We start from the raw sequence: 14,208 nt of genomic DNA, 5'->3' as shown, positions 1-14,208 counted from the left end.
GGTGTTCCGTCATGATGACAAAATACGATCCCATATGAAAAAAAAAAAAAAATTTTAAGATGATAAAAAATATTTCAAAATGCACAAAAAAATAGCCAAAAAATATATTGTTAATATAGATGTTAAAATATATTTACATACATATATTGTAAATATATTTTAGCTACTTACTTCCTCATATTTGGACCTGGGTATATGTATATATATATATATATATATATATATATATATATATATATATATATATATATATATATATATACCCAGTACTGATTTTAAAGTCCTAACAGTTTAAACGTCTGATCAAAGTTCTGTCATGAAACTGTAGATGGCGCAGGCTAATAGGTACTTTAACCCATCCTGCTCGTAATCACATCGTTATCTATAGGGCACAGCTGATTGGTTCCTGCTGTATCAGTAGCCAATGATCTTGCATGCTCACCCTTCAAAATACTTTGGTAGCATTTGCCTTAGCAATGCAGCATGCTTTCAGAAACCCTCCACCTTCCCCAGCTCCACCTGTATAGATCAGCTATGGGTAATTCATGTATGCAATATTGTACAGCAGCAGCAGCATCTCTTACTTGCTCACAGCAGCGTGTCGTGTATGTATTGGCAGTAGCAAGTCCTATACAGCAATAACCTACAGCAGCAGCAGCAATAAAAGCAGCAGTGTAGCAGATCTATCCGCCAAGACCAAACATAACATTGTCATACCCATTACCATGCCAAAAACTCAGAGAGTTGTCGGAGTGAGTATTAAACTTTCTCCCTCACGCTAGGATGCCGGGCCGCTATTCCCCTTAGTTGCCATGGCCTAGAGAGGTTGAGCCGCTGTCCCGAAACAACTCTCTTGCGCCCCTGATCAGAGGAAAAGGAGAATATGCAAGGCGGACTGTGTACTGTATAGCCAAAGTCCCTTTCAAGGAAAGTCTGTTCACTCAGCGGCCATATTTGCAACGCCTCCGGGCAGCTATTTCAGCATCCAAGACCAAGTCCTATCTATTTGAATGGGGGAATCCTGAAATCTCAAAAACTGCTTGGCGAACTCACAATTAAATAACATATTTTAAATCAGCAACAAAATCCGACATGAACTGTCCCATAAATGTTGTTTCTTATGCTCAAATAGCATTAAAAAATCTTATTTTTCAGGCTAGATGAGCCAATGCGCATGTGCAGTCCTAAGTGTGAGTCTCAGGTTTCTATGGAAACCGGAGCTTCTAACGGCAATGACGTGTGGCAGTTTCTCCCATTCATTACTAATAGGAATGAACCATCTTTCTACATCTATAGTCTTTGGTACAGCTCACTCAGGGGAGGAGCTAAGCTAATAAGTCAGATTCCATCGGCAGTCATGGACGGGGCCTGTTCCGATGTAATGTCACAGTTGAGTTCTTTCCTGAAGGCTCATTTCAAGATTTATGGGGAAAATAACAAACGGAGTAGATGTATTTTTACCTCAATAGGGTGTTTGTGTACACACACTGCAGACACATAATTATGTTAAAAAACAATATAAAAGTGAATTTTGCATAATAGGTCCCCTTTAATGCTCTGGGAAATTGCTTCTTCTTTCAACACTTCAAGGTAAAAAAACAACAACTTGTCTGCCACCGTGAAAAGAAAATGAAACAAACCCTCATAACACAACAGAAAAGGTGGTGATTACAAAGGTCATAGAAATACATTTTAAGAGCTGTGCATTTAAAAAATGCTCTGTTTGTGCATTTCTATCTTGGGCAACAAATATGATTAAGAGAGATTGATTTTAGGGCCTAACATCAATTGGGGAAATGTTGCCCTTCCTGCATCTAAGATGTAATGAAGAAATGAACTATTGTGCCCCAATATCTGATTCTCAGAGGAGAGTCTGTCTAGGTTTATTACTCGCTTTTTATCTTTGTTCCTTTATCTCATAAACAACCTGAGGAGCATCTTCTACTAGTTGATTATGTTCTTGAGTATACGTGTCTATTGTTCATTCCAATCTCACAAATAAAAAGATCTTCTGCGAGATTGTTTTTGTATATGTGAGCTGATCTTTCTTCACTGAGGTGGAGCTTATAGAAGTATTGAGATTAGAAGTTTTTGTAAGCTTATTTTGCTTTTTGCCCCCCTTGTTTTAAGCATTAACTACACTAAATATTGTTAAAATTCTGATTAAAACAAAGAAACTGAATTAACTGAAACTTATTAAAAATTATTTATGAGACTCTGTCTTATTAAGTTTATATTAATAACCCTTGCGCTTGGTTAATGTTTCAAAAAAGTGCCATTGAATCTTGTTTTAATGTTTTTCTGAAGCATTGAGGACACCCTTCAGAGTATTTTCCAAACTGAACTGAGTGAAGTTTAGCATTGATATCTTACTTTAGCATTCATTAGCAGATCATTATTTTCAAGCTGTCTGTTAATTAAAAAATTGCCTTAATGTTGCCCAATCATGGTCTTTGAGGAAAGAATAGAGCAATCAGCATGCTATTAAACATCTTATTTGCATATTATTCTACTTTAATTAAAGAAAAGTGGTTGTTAGGTGCAAGATAAGAGGAAACAGAGATTCCTGCGCTCAGAACAAACGATGATAATTATTTCAATGGTCTAATTTTGTTTTTTAGCAATGAATTTAATTGCATATTTTCTTTTGTTGTATTAGAATAAGATGTTAATTAAATATGCTTGTTATTGAGAAAGAATGTGTGTTATTTAAGAAGGAAAATGAGAAAAGATAAACATTACATGTTGATATAAATAAAGAAAATAAGAAAGAAAGAGAACAGGGACATTTTTTCATGAGTAGATTTATTTAATCAAACTTTCTGCCTTTATCTTTGCATTATAGGTGAGCCAGTTGCTAGTGATCAATGCCCAGGAGATCCTCCTCCAGTCCTGAAGCCATGTGAGATGCCTTGTCCTGGAGATTGCGTGCTGGGACACTGGGGTTCCTGGACATCCTGTTCCCAATCCTGCTCCAGTAAACACCAAGAGGGGAAACAAAGTCGCTCACGTCTTGTTCTGGCTCTTCCTGGGGAGCGTGAGTCCAGTCAGATTAAACATTTGGAGTGTCTATTAACACACAGTGCAAGTTGCCATGCAACTCCGCCCACCATTGTCTGATTGAGCCAGACAAAATTACAAAAGAAACCTCACTCCTATTGGTTGTCGCTCTCTAAATTCGGTCTTCATTTGCATAAAGTTAAACATATCATCATAAATTTGCCACGTAGCTGGACATAATGTCCTAATAAAGCGGCATTCGTGAATGATTTTAATAAAAATTATCATATACACTGTATATATTATTATTATTGCATACTGTTTCTAATGCACTAAGTATAAATCGCATCTTGCAATTATTTACGCTCTGTGCAAAGAAAATTTTCACTTAGTGTAATGTGGCTATTGCTATATGTGGTCTAATATATAAGTGATAGCGCATGTTTTCATTATGATAAAGATGATGTTATGGTTATGTGTCTTGAAAAATAATATTGTAAGCACTCGACACACGATGCAAGAAATATATGAAAACATGTTGGAAACGTAACGTTTGTAGGAATTGTTGCACAAAAACTTAGTACAGAAGCTCTTGTATACTGGGCTTTGTTAAAGTCCTTTTTTATTCTTACAGTTTAATTATTCACAATACCTCATTTTTTAAAACTCTAGACTCTGATTTACACTGAGTCCAAATCCCTTATCCCCATTTCAAAACGTTGTTCTATTAGTCTTTGTCCTGTCATCCCCAGGCATGTTTCTTTTATGCTAGTCCCCATAAATCAGCTCTTTCCTATGAATTATACATTCTTACTTTATGAGACACCCATCAAGGACATACCCTCCATTTGACCCCTCAAACACATGATCCTTTGTCCTTAAATATGTACATGTATGTCTATATATATATATATATATATATATATATATATATATATATATATATATATATATACACAGTGGGTACGGAAAGTATTCAGACCTCCTTAAATGTTTCACTCTTTGTTATATTGCAGCCATTTGCTAAAATCATTTAAGTTCATTTTTTTCTTCATTAATGTACACACAGCACCCCATATTGACAGAAAAATGAATTGTTGACATTTTTGCAGATTTATTAAAAAAAAAAAACTGAAATATCACATGGTCCTAAGTATTCAGACCCTTTGCTGTGACACTCATATATTCAGTATACTCAGGTGCTGTCTATTTCTTCTGATCATCCTTGAGATGGTTCTACACCTTCATTTGAGTCCAGCTGTGTTTGATTATACTGATTGGACTTGATTAGGAAAGCCACACACCTGTCTATATAAGACCTTACAGCTCACAGTGCATGTCGGAGCAAATGAGAATCATGAGGTCAAAGGAACTGCCTGAAGAGCTCAGAGACGAGGCACAGATCTGGCCAAGGTTACAAAAAAATGTCTGCTGCACTTAAGGTTCCTAAGAGCACAGTGGCCTCCATGATCCTTAAATGGAAGACGTTTGGGATGACCAGAACCCTTCCTAGAGCTGGCCGTCCGGCCAAACTGAGCTATCGGGGGAGAAGAGCCTTGGTGAGAGAGGTAAAGAAGAACCCAAAGATCACTGTGGCTGAGCTCCAGAGATGCAGTCGGGAGATGGGAGAAAGTTTTAGAAAATCACTGCAGCCCTCCACCAGTCGGGGCTTTATGGCAGAGTGGCCCGACGGAAGCCTCTCCTCAGTGCAAGACACATGAAAAAACACCTGAAGGACTCCAAGATGGTGAGAAATAAGATTCTCTGGTCTGATGAGACCAAGATAGAACTTTTGGCCTTAATTCTAAGCGGTATGTGTGGAGAAAACCAGGCACTGCTCATCACCTGTCCAACACAGTCCCAACAGTGAAGCATGGTGGTGGCAGCATCATTCTGTGGGGGTGTTTTTCAGCTGCAGGGACAGGACGACTGGTTGCAATCGAGGGAAAGATGAATGAGGCCAAGTACAGGAATATCCTGGACAAAAACCTTCTCCAGAGTGCTCAGGACCTCAGACTGGGCAGAAGGTTTAGCTTCCAACAAGACAATGACCCTAAGCACACAGCTAAAATAACGAAAGAGTGGCTTCACAACAACTCCGTGACTGTTCTTGAATGGCCCATCCAGAGCCCTGACTTAAACCCAATTGAGCATCTCTGGAGAGACCTAAAAATGGCTCCGCCAACGTTTACCATCCAACCTGACAGAACTGGAGAGGTTCTGCAAGGAGGAATGGCAGAGGATCCCCAAATCCAGGTGTGAAAAACTTGTTGCATCTTTCCCAAAAAGAATCATGGCTTTATTAGATCAAAAGGGTGCTTCTACTAAATACTGAGCAAAGGGTCTGAATACTTAGGACCATGTGATATTTCAGTTTTTTGTTTTTTTTAATAAATCTACAAAAATGTCAACAATTCTGTGTTTTTCTGTCAGTATGGGGTCCTGTGTGTACATTAGTGAGGAAAAAAATGAACTTAAATGATTTTAGCCATTGGCTGCAATATAACAAAGATTGAAAAATTTAAGGGTTCTGAATACTTTCCGTACCCACTGTGTATGTGTGTGTGTGTGTGTGGTTCAGGTGTACCCTATATCTCCACAAAGATGGCAATATCCAAAATCCTTGTCCTTGTGGGCACATTTTTTTTGTCCTTGTGAGGAAAACAGCTTAGTAAATCGTACTAACTGATGTTTTATCTATGAAAAATGCAGAAGGTTTTCTGTGATGGGTTGGTCTAGGACAGTGTGTATCTATTGATATGCCATAGTGTCATATTACAGTTGCAGTTATAAATAAATAAGTATGGGATATAAAAAAAAAATCCTAAGCAATGTTGTTTGGTTGTAGATGGAAAGCCATGTCCTCCGGCTCCTGAGCTGCAGCAGTGGAGACCCTGCAGCACGCACCCATGCACAGTGTACTACTGGGATACTTCACCTTGGGATCCCTGTATGCCAAACACCATCACAGACGAGAGTGACGGTAACAGCACAGCCCAGATGGAGAATGATGCCACCTGCGGTACAGGGGTACAGATGCGCCAAGTCACGTGCAGGAGAGCTGGGAATGGACACGTACTGCCAAAACGGTAAAGAAACACAAAATCTTTCATCCCAAATTCTGTGTCGACTTCTATGACGATTTCTTGTGTCTTGATTCTACCTCAGGTGTCCTGAATCCTCTCATCCTGACTCGATACGGTCTTGTCCTTTACCTTGCAAAACTGACTGCATCATCACACCTTTCAGTGAATGGAGCACCTGTCCCTCTTCCTGTTTATCAGGTGAGCACATATTCTGCTAACACTAACAACATGTCCTGACTTGGCACAACTTGACAAGCTAAATGTTATACTTTTTCATATTTTTCCTATACTGTGATCATTTTTGCTTCTTTAGTGAATGCTACAGCACAGAACCAGTCCCGTCACAGGATCATTATCCAGAGACCTGCAAATGGAGGTCAAGAGTGCCCAGACACTCTTTATGAGGAGAGAGAATGTGATCCACCTCCGCTGTGCCCGACTTACAGGTAAAGAGAGAAATGGTTTAATAATTTAAATAGGAAAAGTTGGATAAGCCTTGGACTTACTAACAGAACAAGTTAGCTAGTAAATGTCTGTCACTTTTGATCAATTTAATGTGTCCTTTTGGAATAAAAGTATCAATTTCTTTAAAAAAAAAAATCGTACTGACCCAAAAAGTTTGATCAGTTCTGTTTTATAAAGCTACTTCATCATGATCATGATTCTCAAGAACATCATAATTAACTTGATATTAACTGAATTCCAATTTTTTTTTTTTTTTTTAGAATTTTCCTGATTTAAAAATTTCAGCATCCATAAAAATTAGGAAAAAAAACAATTCATATAAAACTAAATAAATGTTTATAATGTACCCTTACAGACTAGTTTAAATTTTTTTTTTTAAATGATCCTATAAGACAAATCACCAAAATATAATAAAACCATGTGGTGTTACTCCATTAAAAAGTGGTCATGTGTATCCCTACTAAATGTGCCAACAAAATACAAAATGTTTATAAGATATAATTGGATATAAGCCAGACACTACAACATGTTTTCTGTGCATGGATGTTTCCTGGCAGATGGCAGACCCACCGCTGGCATCAGTGTATTCTGGTACCTGATTCGGTGAGGCAGGCTGTGGGTGGGCCCGCAGAGGCATGCGGTATTGGACTAGAGACAAGAGGTAAGTGACAGATTAGGATCTCTGTATGATTTAAAATTTTATTAGGAAAGTTCCACAAAACCAGGGATTACTGTAGGACTGTAACTTATCTTAGCTAATCAGAGGGACTTCAGGTCTGCCTAAAGGTTTCTTTTCTGGCAATTTTCCCCATATTCCCATCTTATATAGTTGTCAAAATCTCAGCGAGGACACACAGCGTGGTGTGACATCTGACATCTTTGTCTCCCAGTCGTTTTAAAATCCCCTTTCTGGTGCTTCATGTAATTTTAATGGCAAGTGCAAGCCTATCAAGACTCAGCTGGGTTCCTTTCAAAGAGCGGTTTGCAGTGTGTGGGACCAGATTCTGCCTGTCAGTTTTGGATAGTGAGACAGAGTATTTTTAAGAAAATCAATTACTCTGTCAAGATGTGCACACTGGGCTTCAGGAAACACGAGCAGAACGATTATCTATGTTAATCATTTGTAAAAATCATTTTGTTGCATTTGATTCATTGGGACAATTTACATAAGAATGTGTTTAGAATGTGACTAATGTGTTACAGTGGGCCCCAAAACATAGTTTTACACTTTTAAGGGATTGGAAGTTTTGTCATTATTTATTCACCTTTATGTAATTCAAAACCTCTTCTTTCTTCATTCAAGCACTTAAATGAGAGTTTGAAGAATATTTTTGACCATACAATGTCTATACAAAACAACACTGGACCCCTTTGACTTTCATTTCATGGATGAAAACACTAAGAAATTTTTTAAAATACAAAGAAAGAAAGAGGGTGAGTAAATGATAACAAAATTTTAATTTTATCACATTAAATGGATATTTCATTATGTTTGACACTGGGTTATTATAGTTAACTGAAACTAAAACCATAATAAATAAAATAAATGTTTAGAAATAAATATAAAAAACTTTAATAGTAATCTGAATGATAACACTGGTTTGTATGGAAGCTTGTTTCCGCCATGAAATAAAAAATGTTTTCATGTCACAATTCTGACTTTTTTTTCAGAATTGCGAGTTATAAAGTCAGAATTGCATGATATAAAGTCAGAATTGTGATATAAAGTCAGAATTGTGTGATATAAAGTCAGAATTGCATGATATAAAGTCAGAATTGTGTGATATAAAGTCAGAATTGTGTGATATAAAGTCAGAATTGCGTGATATAAAGTCAGAATTGTGTGATATAAAGTCAGAATTGCGTGATATAAAGTCAGAATTGCGTGATATAAAGTCAGAATTGCGAGTCATAAAGTCAGAATTGCGATATAAAGTCAGAATTGCGTGATATAAAGTCAGAATTGTGTGATATAAAGTCAGAATTGCGTGATATAAAGTCAGAATTGTGTGATATAAAGTCAGAATTGCATGATATAAAGTCAGAATTGTGTGATATAAAGTCAGAATTGCGATATAAAGTCAGAATTGCGTGATATAAAGTCAGAATTGCGTGATATAAAGTCAGAATTGCAATATAAAGTCAGAATTGTGTGATATAAAGTCAGAATTGTGTGATATAAAGTCAGAATTGCATGATATAAAGTCAGAATTGCGAGTCATAAAGTCAGAATTGTGTGATATAAAGTCAGAATTGCGATATAAAGTCAGAATTGCGATATAAAGTCAGAATTGCGTGATATAAAGTCAGAATTGCGTGATATAAAGTCAGAATTGCGATATAAAGTCAGAATTGCGATATAAAGTCAGAATTGTGATATAAAGTCAGAATTCCGATATAAAGTCAGAATTGCGTGATATAAAGTCAGAATTGTCATAAAGTCAGAATTGCGATATAAAGTCAGAATTGTCATAAAGTCAGAATTGCGATATAAAGTCAGAATTGCGATATAAAGTCAGAATTGTGTGATATAAAGTCAGAATTGCGTTATAAAGTCAGAATTGCGTTATAAAGTCAGAATTGTGTGGTATAAAGTCAGAATTGTGTGGTATAAAGTCAGAATTGTGATATAAAGTCAGAATTGCGATATAAAGTCAGAATTGTGTGATATAAAGTCAGAATTGCGTGATATAAAGTCAGAATTGCGAGTCATAAAGTCAGAATTGTGTGATATAAAGTCAGAATTGCGATATAAAGTCAGAATTGCGTGATATAAAGTCAGAATTGCAATATAAAGTCAGAATTGTGTGATATAAAGTCAGAATTGTGTGATATAAAGTCAGAATTGCGTGATATAAAGTCAGAATTGTGTGATATAAAGTCAGAATTGCATGATATAAAGTCAGAATTGCGAGTCATAAAGTCAGAATTGTGTGATATAAAGTCAGAATTGCGATATAAAGTCAGAATTGTGTGATATAAAGTCAGAATTGCGATATAAAGTCAGAATTGCGTGATATAAAGTCAGAATTGCGATATAAAGTCAGAATTGCGATATAAAGTCAGAATTGTGTGATATAAAGTCAGAATTGCGATATAAAGTCAGAATTGTGTGATATAAAGTCAGAATTGCGTGATATAAAGTCAGAATTGTCATAAAGTCAGAATTGCGATATAAAGTCAGAATTGTCATAAAGTCAGAATTGCGATATAAAGTCAGAATTGTGTGATATAAAGTCAGAATTGCGTTATAAAGTCAGAATTGCGTTATAAAGTCAGAATTGTGTGGTATAAAGTCAGAATTGTGTGGTATAAAGTCAGAATTGCGATATAAAGTCAGAATTGTCATAAAGTCAGAATTGCGATATAAAGTCAGAATTGCGATATAAAGTCAGAATTGTGTGATATAAAGTCAGAATTGCGTTATAAAGTCAGAATTGCGTTATAAAGTCAGAATTGTGTGGTATAAAGTCAGAATTGTGTGGTATAAAGTCAGAATTGTGATATAAAGTCAGAATTGCGATATAAAGTCAGAATTGTGTGATATAAAGTCAGAATTGCGTGATATAAAGTCAGAATTGCGAGTCATAAAGTCAGAATTGTGTGATATAAAGTCAGAATTGCGATATAAAGTCAGAATTGCGTGATATAAAGTCAGAATTGCAATATAAAGTCAGAATTGTGTGATATAAAGTCAGAATTGTGTGATATAAAGTCAGAATTGCATGATATAAAGTCAGAATTGCGAGTCATAAAGTCAGAATTGTGTGATATAAAGTCAGAATTGCGATATAAAGTCAGAATTGTGTGATATAAAGTCAGAATTGCGATATAAAGTCAGAATTGCGTGATATAAAGTCAGAATTGCGATATAAAGTCAGAATTGCGATATAAAGTCAGAATTGTGTGATATAAAGTCAGAATTGCGATATAAAGTCAGAATTGTGTGATATAAAGTCAGAATTGCGTGATATAAAGTCAGAATTGTCATAAAGTCAGAATTGCGATATAAAGTCAGAATTGTCATAAAGTCAGAATTGCGATATAAAGTCAGAATTGTGTGATATAAAGTCAGAATTGCGTTATAAAGTCAGAATTGCGTTATAAAGTCAGAATTGTGTGGTATAAAGTCAGAATTGCGATATAAAGTCAGAATTGTGATATAAAGTCAGAATTGCGATATAAAGTCAGAATTAGGGATGCTCATTTCGGTTAAATTTCTCGACCGACAACCGACGCTCGTTATCCGATTATTAACCGTTAACTGATAAGATTATAATATTGTATAGCCTATATGACGATAATATGACATATATATGACATTAAATAAAAAATACAATTGACGAGTGTCTGTGTCTTCCACGGGTTTATTTTAACATGCAAACAGCAGCATAGAACAGATAAACAACAGAACCTGGATTCACATTATCAAATTGTCACGCACCTGCAGCGTTTCTGACCACAGAAAAAAATAATTTAAATAAAAGGCATAAAATAAATAGGCCTACACTAAATATTTTTCACTTAAATGTTTAACAAATTAAGATGAAAAAACAAAAACACGGTGAATCCATTGAAGCTTTGAACACCCGGTATTTTAGACTTTTCCGTCAAATAAAAATAGCAGGCCTACCTCAAGGATTGTTATTGTTATGACTACGGACGGTGCACGTGTGCATACCAAACGCGTCTTTCTGCACTCATGGGCAAAGGAGTTTCTTTGAAAGGCTCGCGCACAAGACTAAGCGGAATTCGGGAAATGAAGTATACCATGCCCCTAAATTGTAATGGACTGGAGCTCACGGTTCACATCGAGAGAAATGGGAACGCGGGGGCACCGCGATTGGACCGCAAAAGGCACTTTCACTTTCGTTATCAAAGTGCATGCCACTGATAAGCTTTGTAAATGCAGTAGTACAGTAGCTATATAGTCTACATTCCAATTAAACGCGCAGGTCTCCTCTCGTGCGTCCTCCCCACTGTGTCGCCGGTCGAGGCAATAATTTTCGTTTCGCTTTTAGATATCTCTTTTATAGATGCCATCAATGCTTTTAACTTTCTAGATACCGAACTCAAAACAGTCCATAAACTACAAATCCTCACGAAAACTTCAGTCTAGCCGGCTCGCGCGTCAATCTGAGAGATCAGCCTCTTACCTTAAAGTGTCAAATTTCTCGGTTTCTGAATGGACGGTTTTGCTTGATTGACAAACGCTAACGTTCGGCCACGATTTATATACCATCGACCTGACCTAAAACGTTAGCACGCTGTGATCGATTGCTTGGAGATCGCGTGTTTCTCTGTTCGAGAGCGCATTTCCTCTTCTTCACATCTGCGACAAAACAGTTGATTATTTATGAATGAAAGCTCACAGAAACGTGAAAATGGTCTCATTTGAAAGAAAATATCCTAAGCTAATAAAAGATGATATATTGTGACTGATTGAAGCAGCCCTTATCAAAAGTGCGGGGGTCGAATTCTGTCTTTTTAAAACTGCGGGGGTCCTGACCCCCCTGTCCCTCATGCCAACGGCGCGCCTGACCCTTTCTATCGAAATGGTCAGTACTTCTTTTCGCTCGCTTCATTTTGCTTGTTGCTTAGAGAAATATGTCTGGCACGTGTGAAACGCCCTGCGAGTTAACAAATAAGCATATATGTATATATAGCATATTTTTCTTTAACCATGCAGAAAAAAAAACAAAAAAAAAACCTTTAACTGATAGTATTAATCGGTTAAAATTCTTACTTTCGGTTAACGGTTAAACGGTCAATGTGAGCATCCCTAGTCAGAATTGCGATATAAAGTCAGAATTTCGTGATATAAAGTCAGAATTGAGTTATACTGTTATAAAATACTGTTTTTTTCTCAGAATTGTGAGTTTATATCTCACAATTCTGACTTTATAACTCACAGTTACATGTTATAAAGCCAGAATTGTGAGATATAAACTTCTATAAAATTCTGAAAAAAAGTCAGAACTATATAAGACACAATTGCTAGTTTTTATCATAAAATTCTGACTTGACATCTTGCAATTCTGACTTTATAACTCACAATCGCAAGTTTAAATTTCACAATTCTGAGAAAAAAAGTCAGAATTGTGAGTGAGAAAGTCACAATTACTTTTTCTATTTTTTATTTAGTGGCAGAAACTAGCTTCCATAGGTTTGACATTGTCCCTCTTTGTCATGTTTGCAGAGGTGTCGTGTGTTGGTGCAGATGATTCTCCAGCAGATATGACAGACTGCGTGAGGTGGGCAGGAGTGATGCCCGTCTCGGTGAGGGAGTGCCGTGTTCCATGTAGAGATGAATGTAGCTTCACCTCCTGGAGCAGATTCAGCCAGTGTCAAGGCTGTGGAAGTTGGCGCACTCGTACCCGATCTCCGATAGGTAACATGTTCAACCATGAATTATTCTGATTATAACAATATTTTCTGAAAGCACACCATCCAAGCTCTTCCATCCAAACTCTCAGGTCGCAGTAAAAAGCGCTGGCGATGCCAACAGGAGGAGCTGTTTCCTCTCTTGGAGAAAGAAGCCTGTCCTTGTTCTGATTTTCACACCCAGCCTCAGGGTCCCTGGTCTCCTTGTTTGCTCTCACCAGCAAAGAACATTGCTGGCCATCCTTTCATCCAAGGAGTTTCCCACCAAGGCCAAAAGACAGTCCAGGACTGGCAAGCTCAAAGGAAGAACAGAGAGTGTGGGCACGGAAAGCGCTACAGAGCTCTTGCCTGTCTGAATCACCTGGGAAAGCTGGTGGAGCCAGATCTCTGTAGCAGCCCTGGTGATGTGCTCTTCAAAATATCTATATATTTATATATATATATATATAAGAAATATAAAAATATTTTATTATTCCAATTATTTCAAGTTTATCTAATTTTAATTATTTAAATGAATATTTTAAACAAATATTAAATATTATCTTCTTTTTTTTTACTATTATTATTTATACTATATTAAATTCATCTCCAAGTAAGTGCCATGTATGCTGTTACAGGTTATGAAGAGGAAGTGTGTCATGTGCCCTGTTCTACGGACTGTAAGTTGAGTGAGTGGTCGAATTGGTCCACCTGCAGCGCCTCCTGTGGTGGGGGTGTAAAAGTTCGCTCTCAGTGGCTACGAGAGAAGCCTTTCAACGGAGGTCGACCCTGCCCGAAACTCAATTACAAAAATCAGGTGAGAATTATTTTTCACTTCAGGTTTTTTTTTTGTTATTGAGAGAGGCTAATTTTCTTTTACTTTATTGATCTTGTAAGAAATGAACAAACTAAATAGCCCAAATAAGACAAGAGTTGTTCTGATAACTTAAAATATCCAGAGACATTTAGCATTAGATTTACAATTGAGATTGACAGTAGAGCTATTCAGTCCATTTAAAGGGGACCTATTATGCAAAATTCACTTTTATAAGGTGTTTGAACACAGATGTGTGTCCACAGTGTGTGTAAACAACCAGCCTATAATGTTAAAAATCCACTCATTCCTTTTTTATTATTCCCATAAATAAGAAGCAGTCTCTCCTACAATGACGTCATTACAAATGTTGTGTTTTGGAATGTACCAATAAACACAAGGTGGAAGTAGAATAAAATGAACGGCACTTTTCGCGTACGTCAGTTTGAGAGCCACTGCCTGATATCAGCCCGTACTTTG

At 36.7% G+C, this 14,208-nt stretch overlaps 1 protein-coding gene across 1 annotated transcript in view; it reads left to right on the top strand.

The window, feature by feature from the left end:
* The window catches only part of thsd7bb (thrombospondin, type I, domain containing 7Bb), a 98,485-nt gene that overhangs the window by 63,890 nt on the left and 20,387 nt on the right, over positions 1–14,208 (top strand). The window contains exons 8-15 of the mRNA XM_067387194.1: positions 2,846–3,037; positions 5,849–6,089; positions 6,169–6,284; positions 6,400–6,532; positions 7,109–7,212; positions 12,751–12,942; positions 13,028–13,336; positions 13,553–13,731. Coding sequence (XP_067243295.1) covers positions 2,846–3,037; positions 5,849–6,089; positions 6,169–6,284; positions 6,400–6,532; positions 7,109–7,212; positions 12,751–12,942; positions 13,028–13,336; positions 13,553–13,731 — 1,466 coding nt within the window. The remainder of the gene's footprint in view (positions 1–2,845; positions 3,038–5,848; positions 6,090–6,168; positions 6,285–6,399; positions 6,533–7,108; positions 7,213–12,750; positions 12,943–13,027; positions 13,337–13,552; positions 13,732–14,208) is intronic.

The sequence above is a fragment of the Chanodichthys erythropterus genome, chromosome 6, assembly GCF_024489055.1.
Source record: "Chanodichthys erythropterus isolate Z2021 chromosome 6, ASM2448905v1, whole genome shotgun sequence".
Lineage (NCBI taxonomy): Eukaryota > Metazoa > Chordata > Actinopteri > Cypriniformes > Xenocyprididae > Chanodichthys > Chanodichthys erythropterus.
The sequence above is the reverse complement of the archived record's forward strand: the minus strand, read 5'-3'. Positions and strand labels throughout refer to the sequence as shown.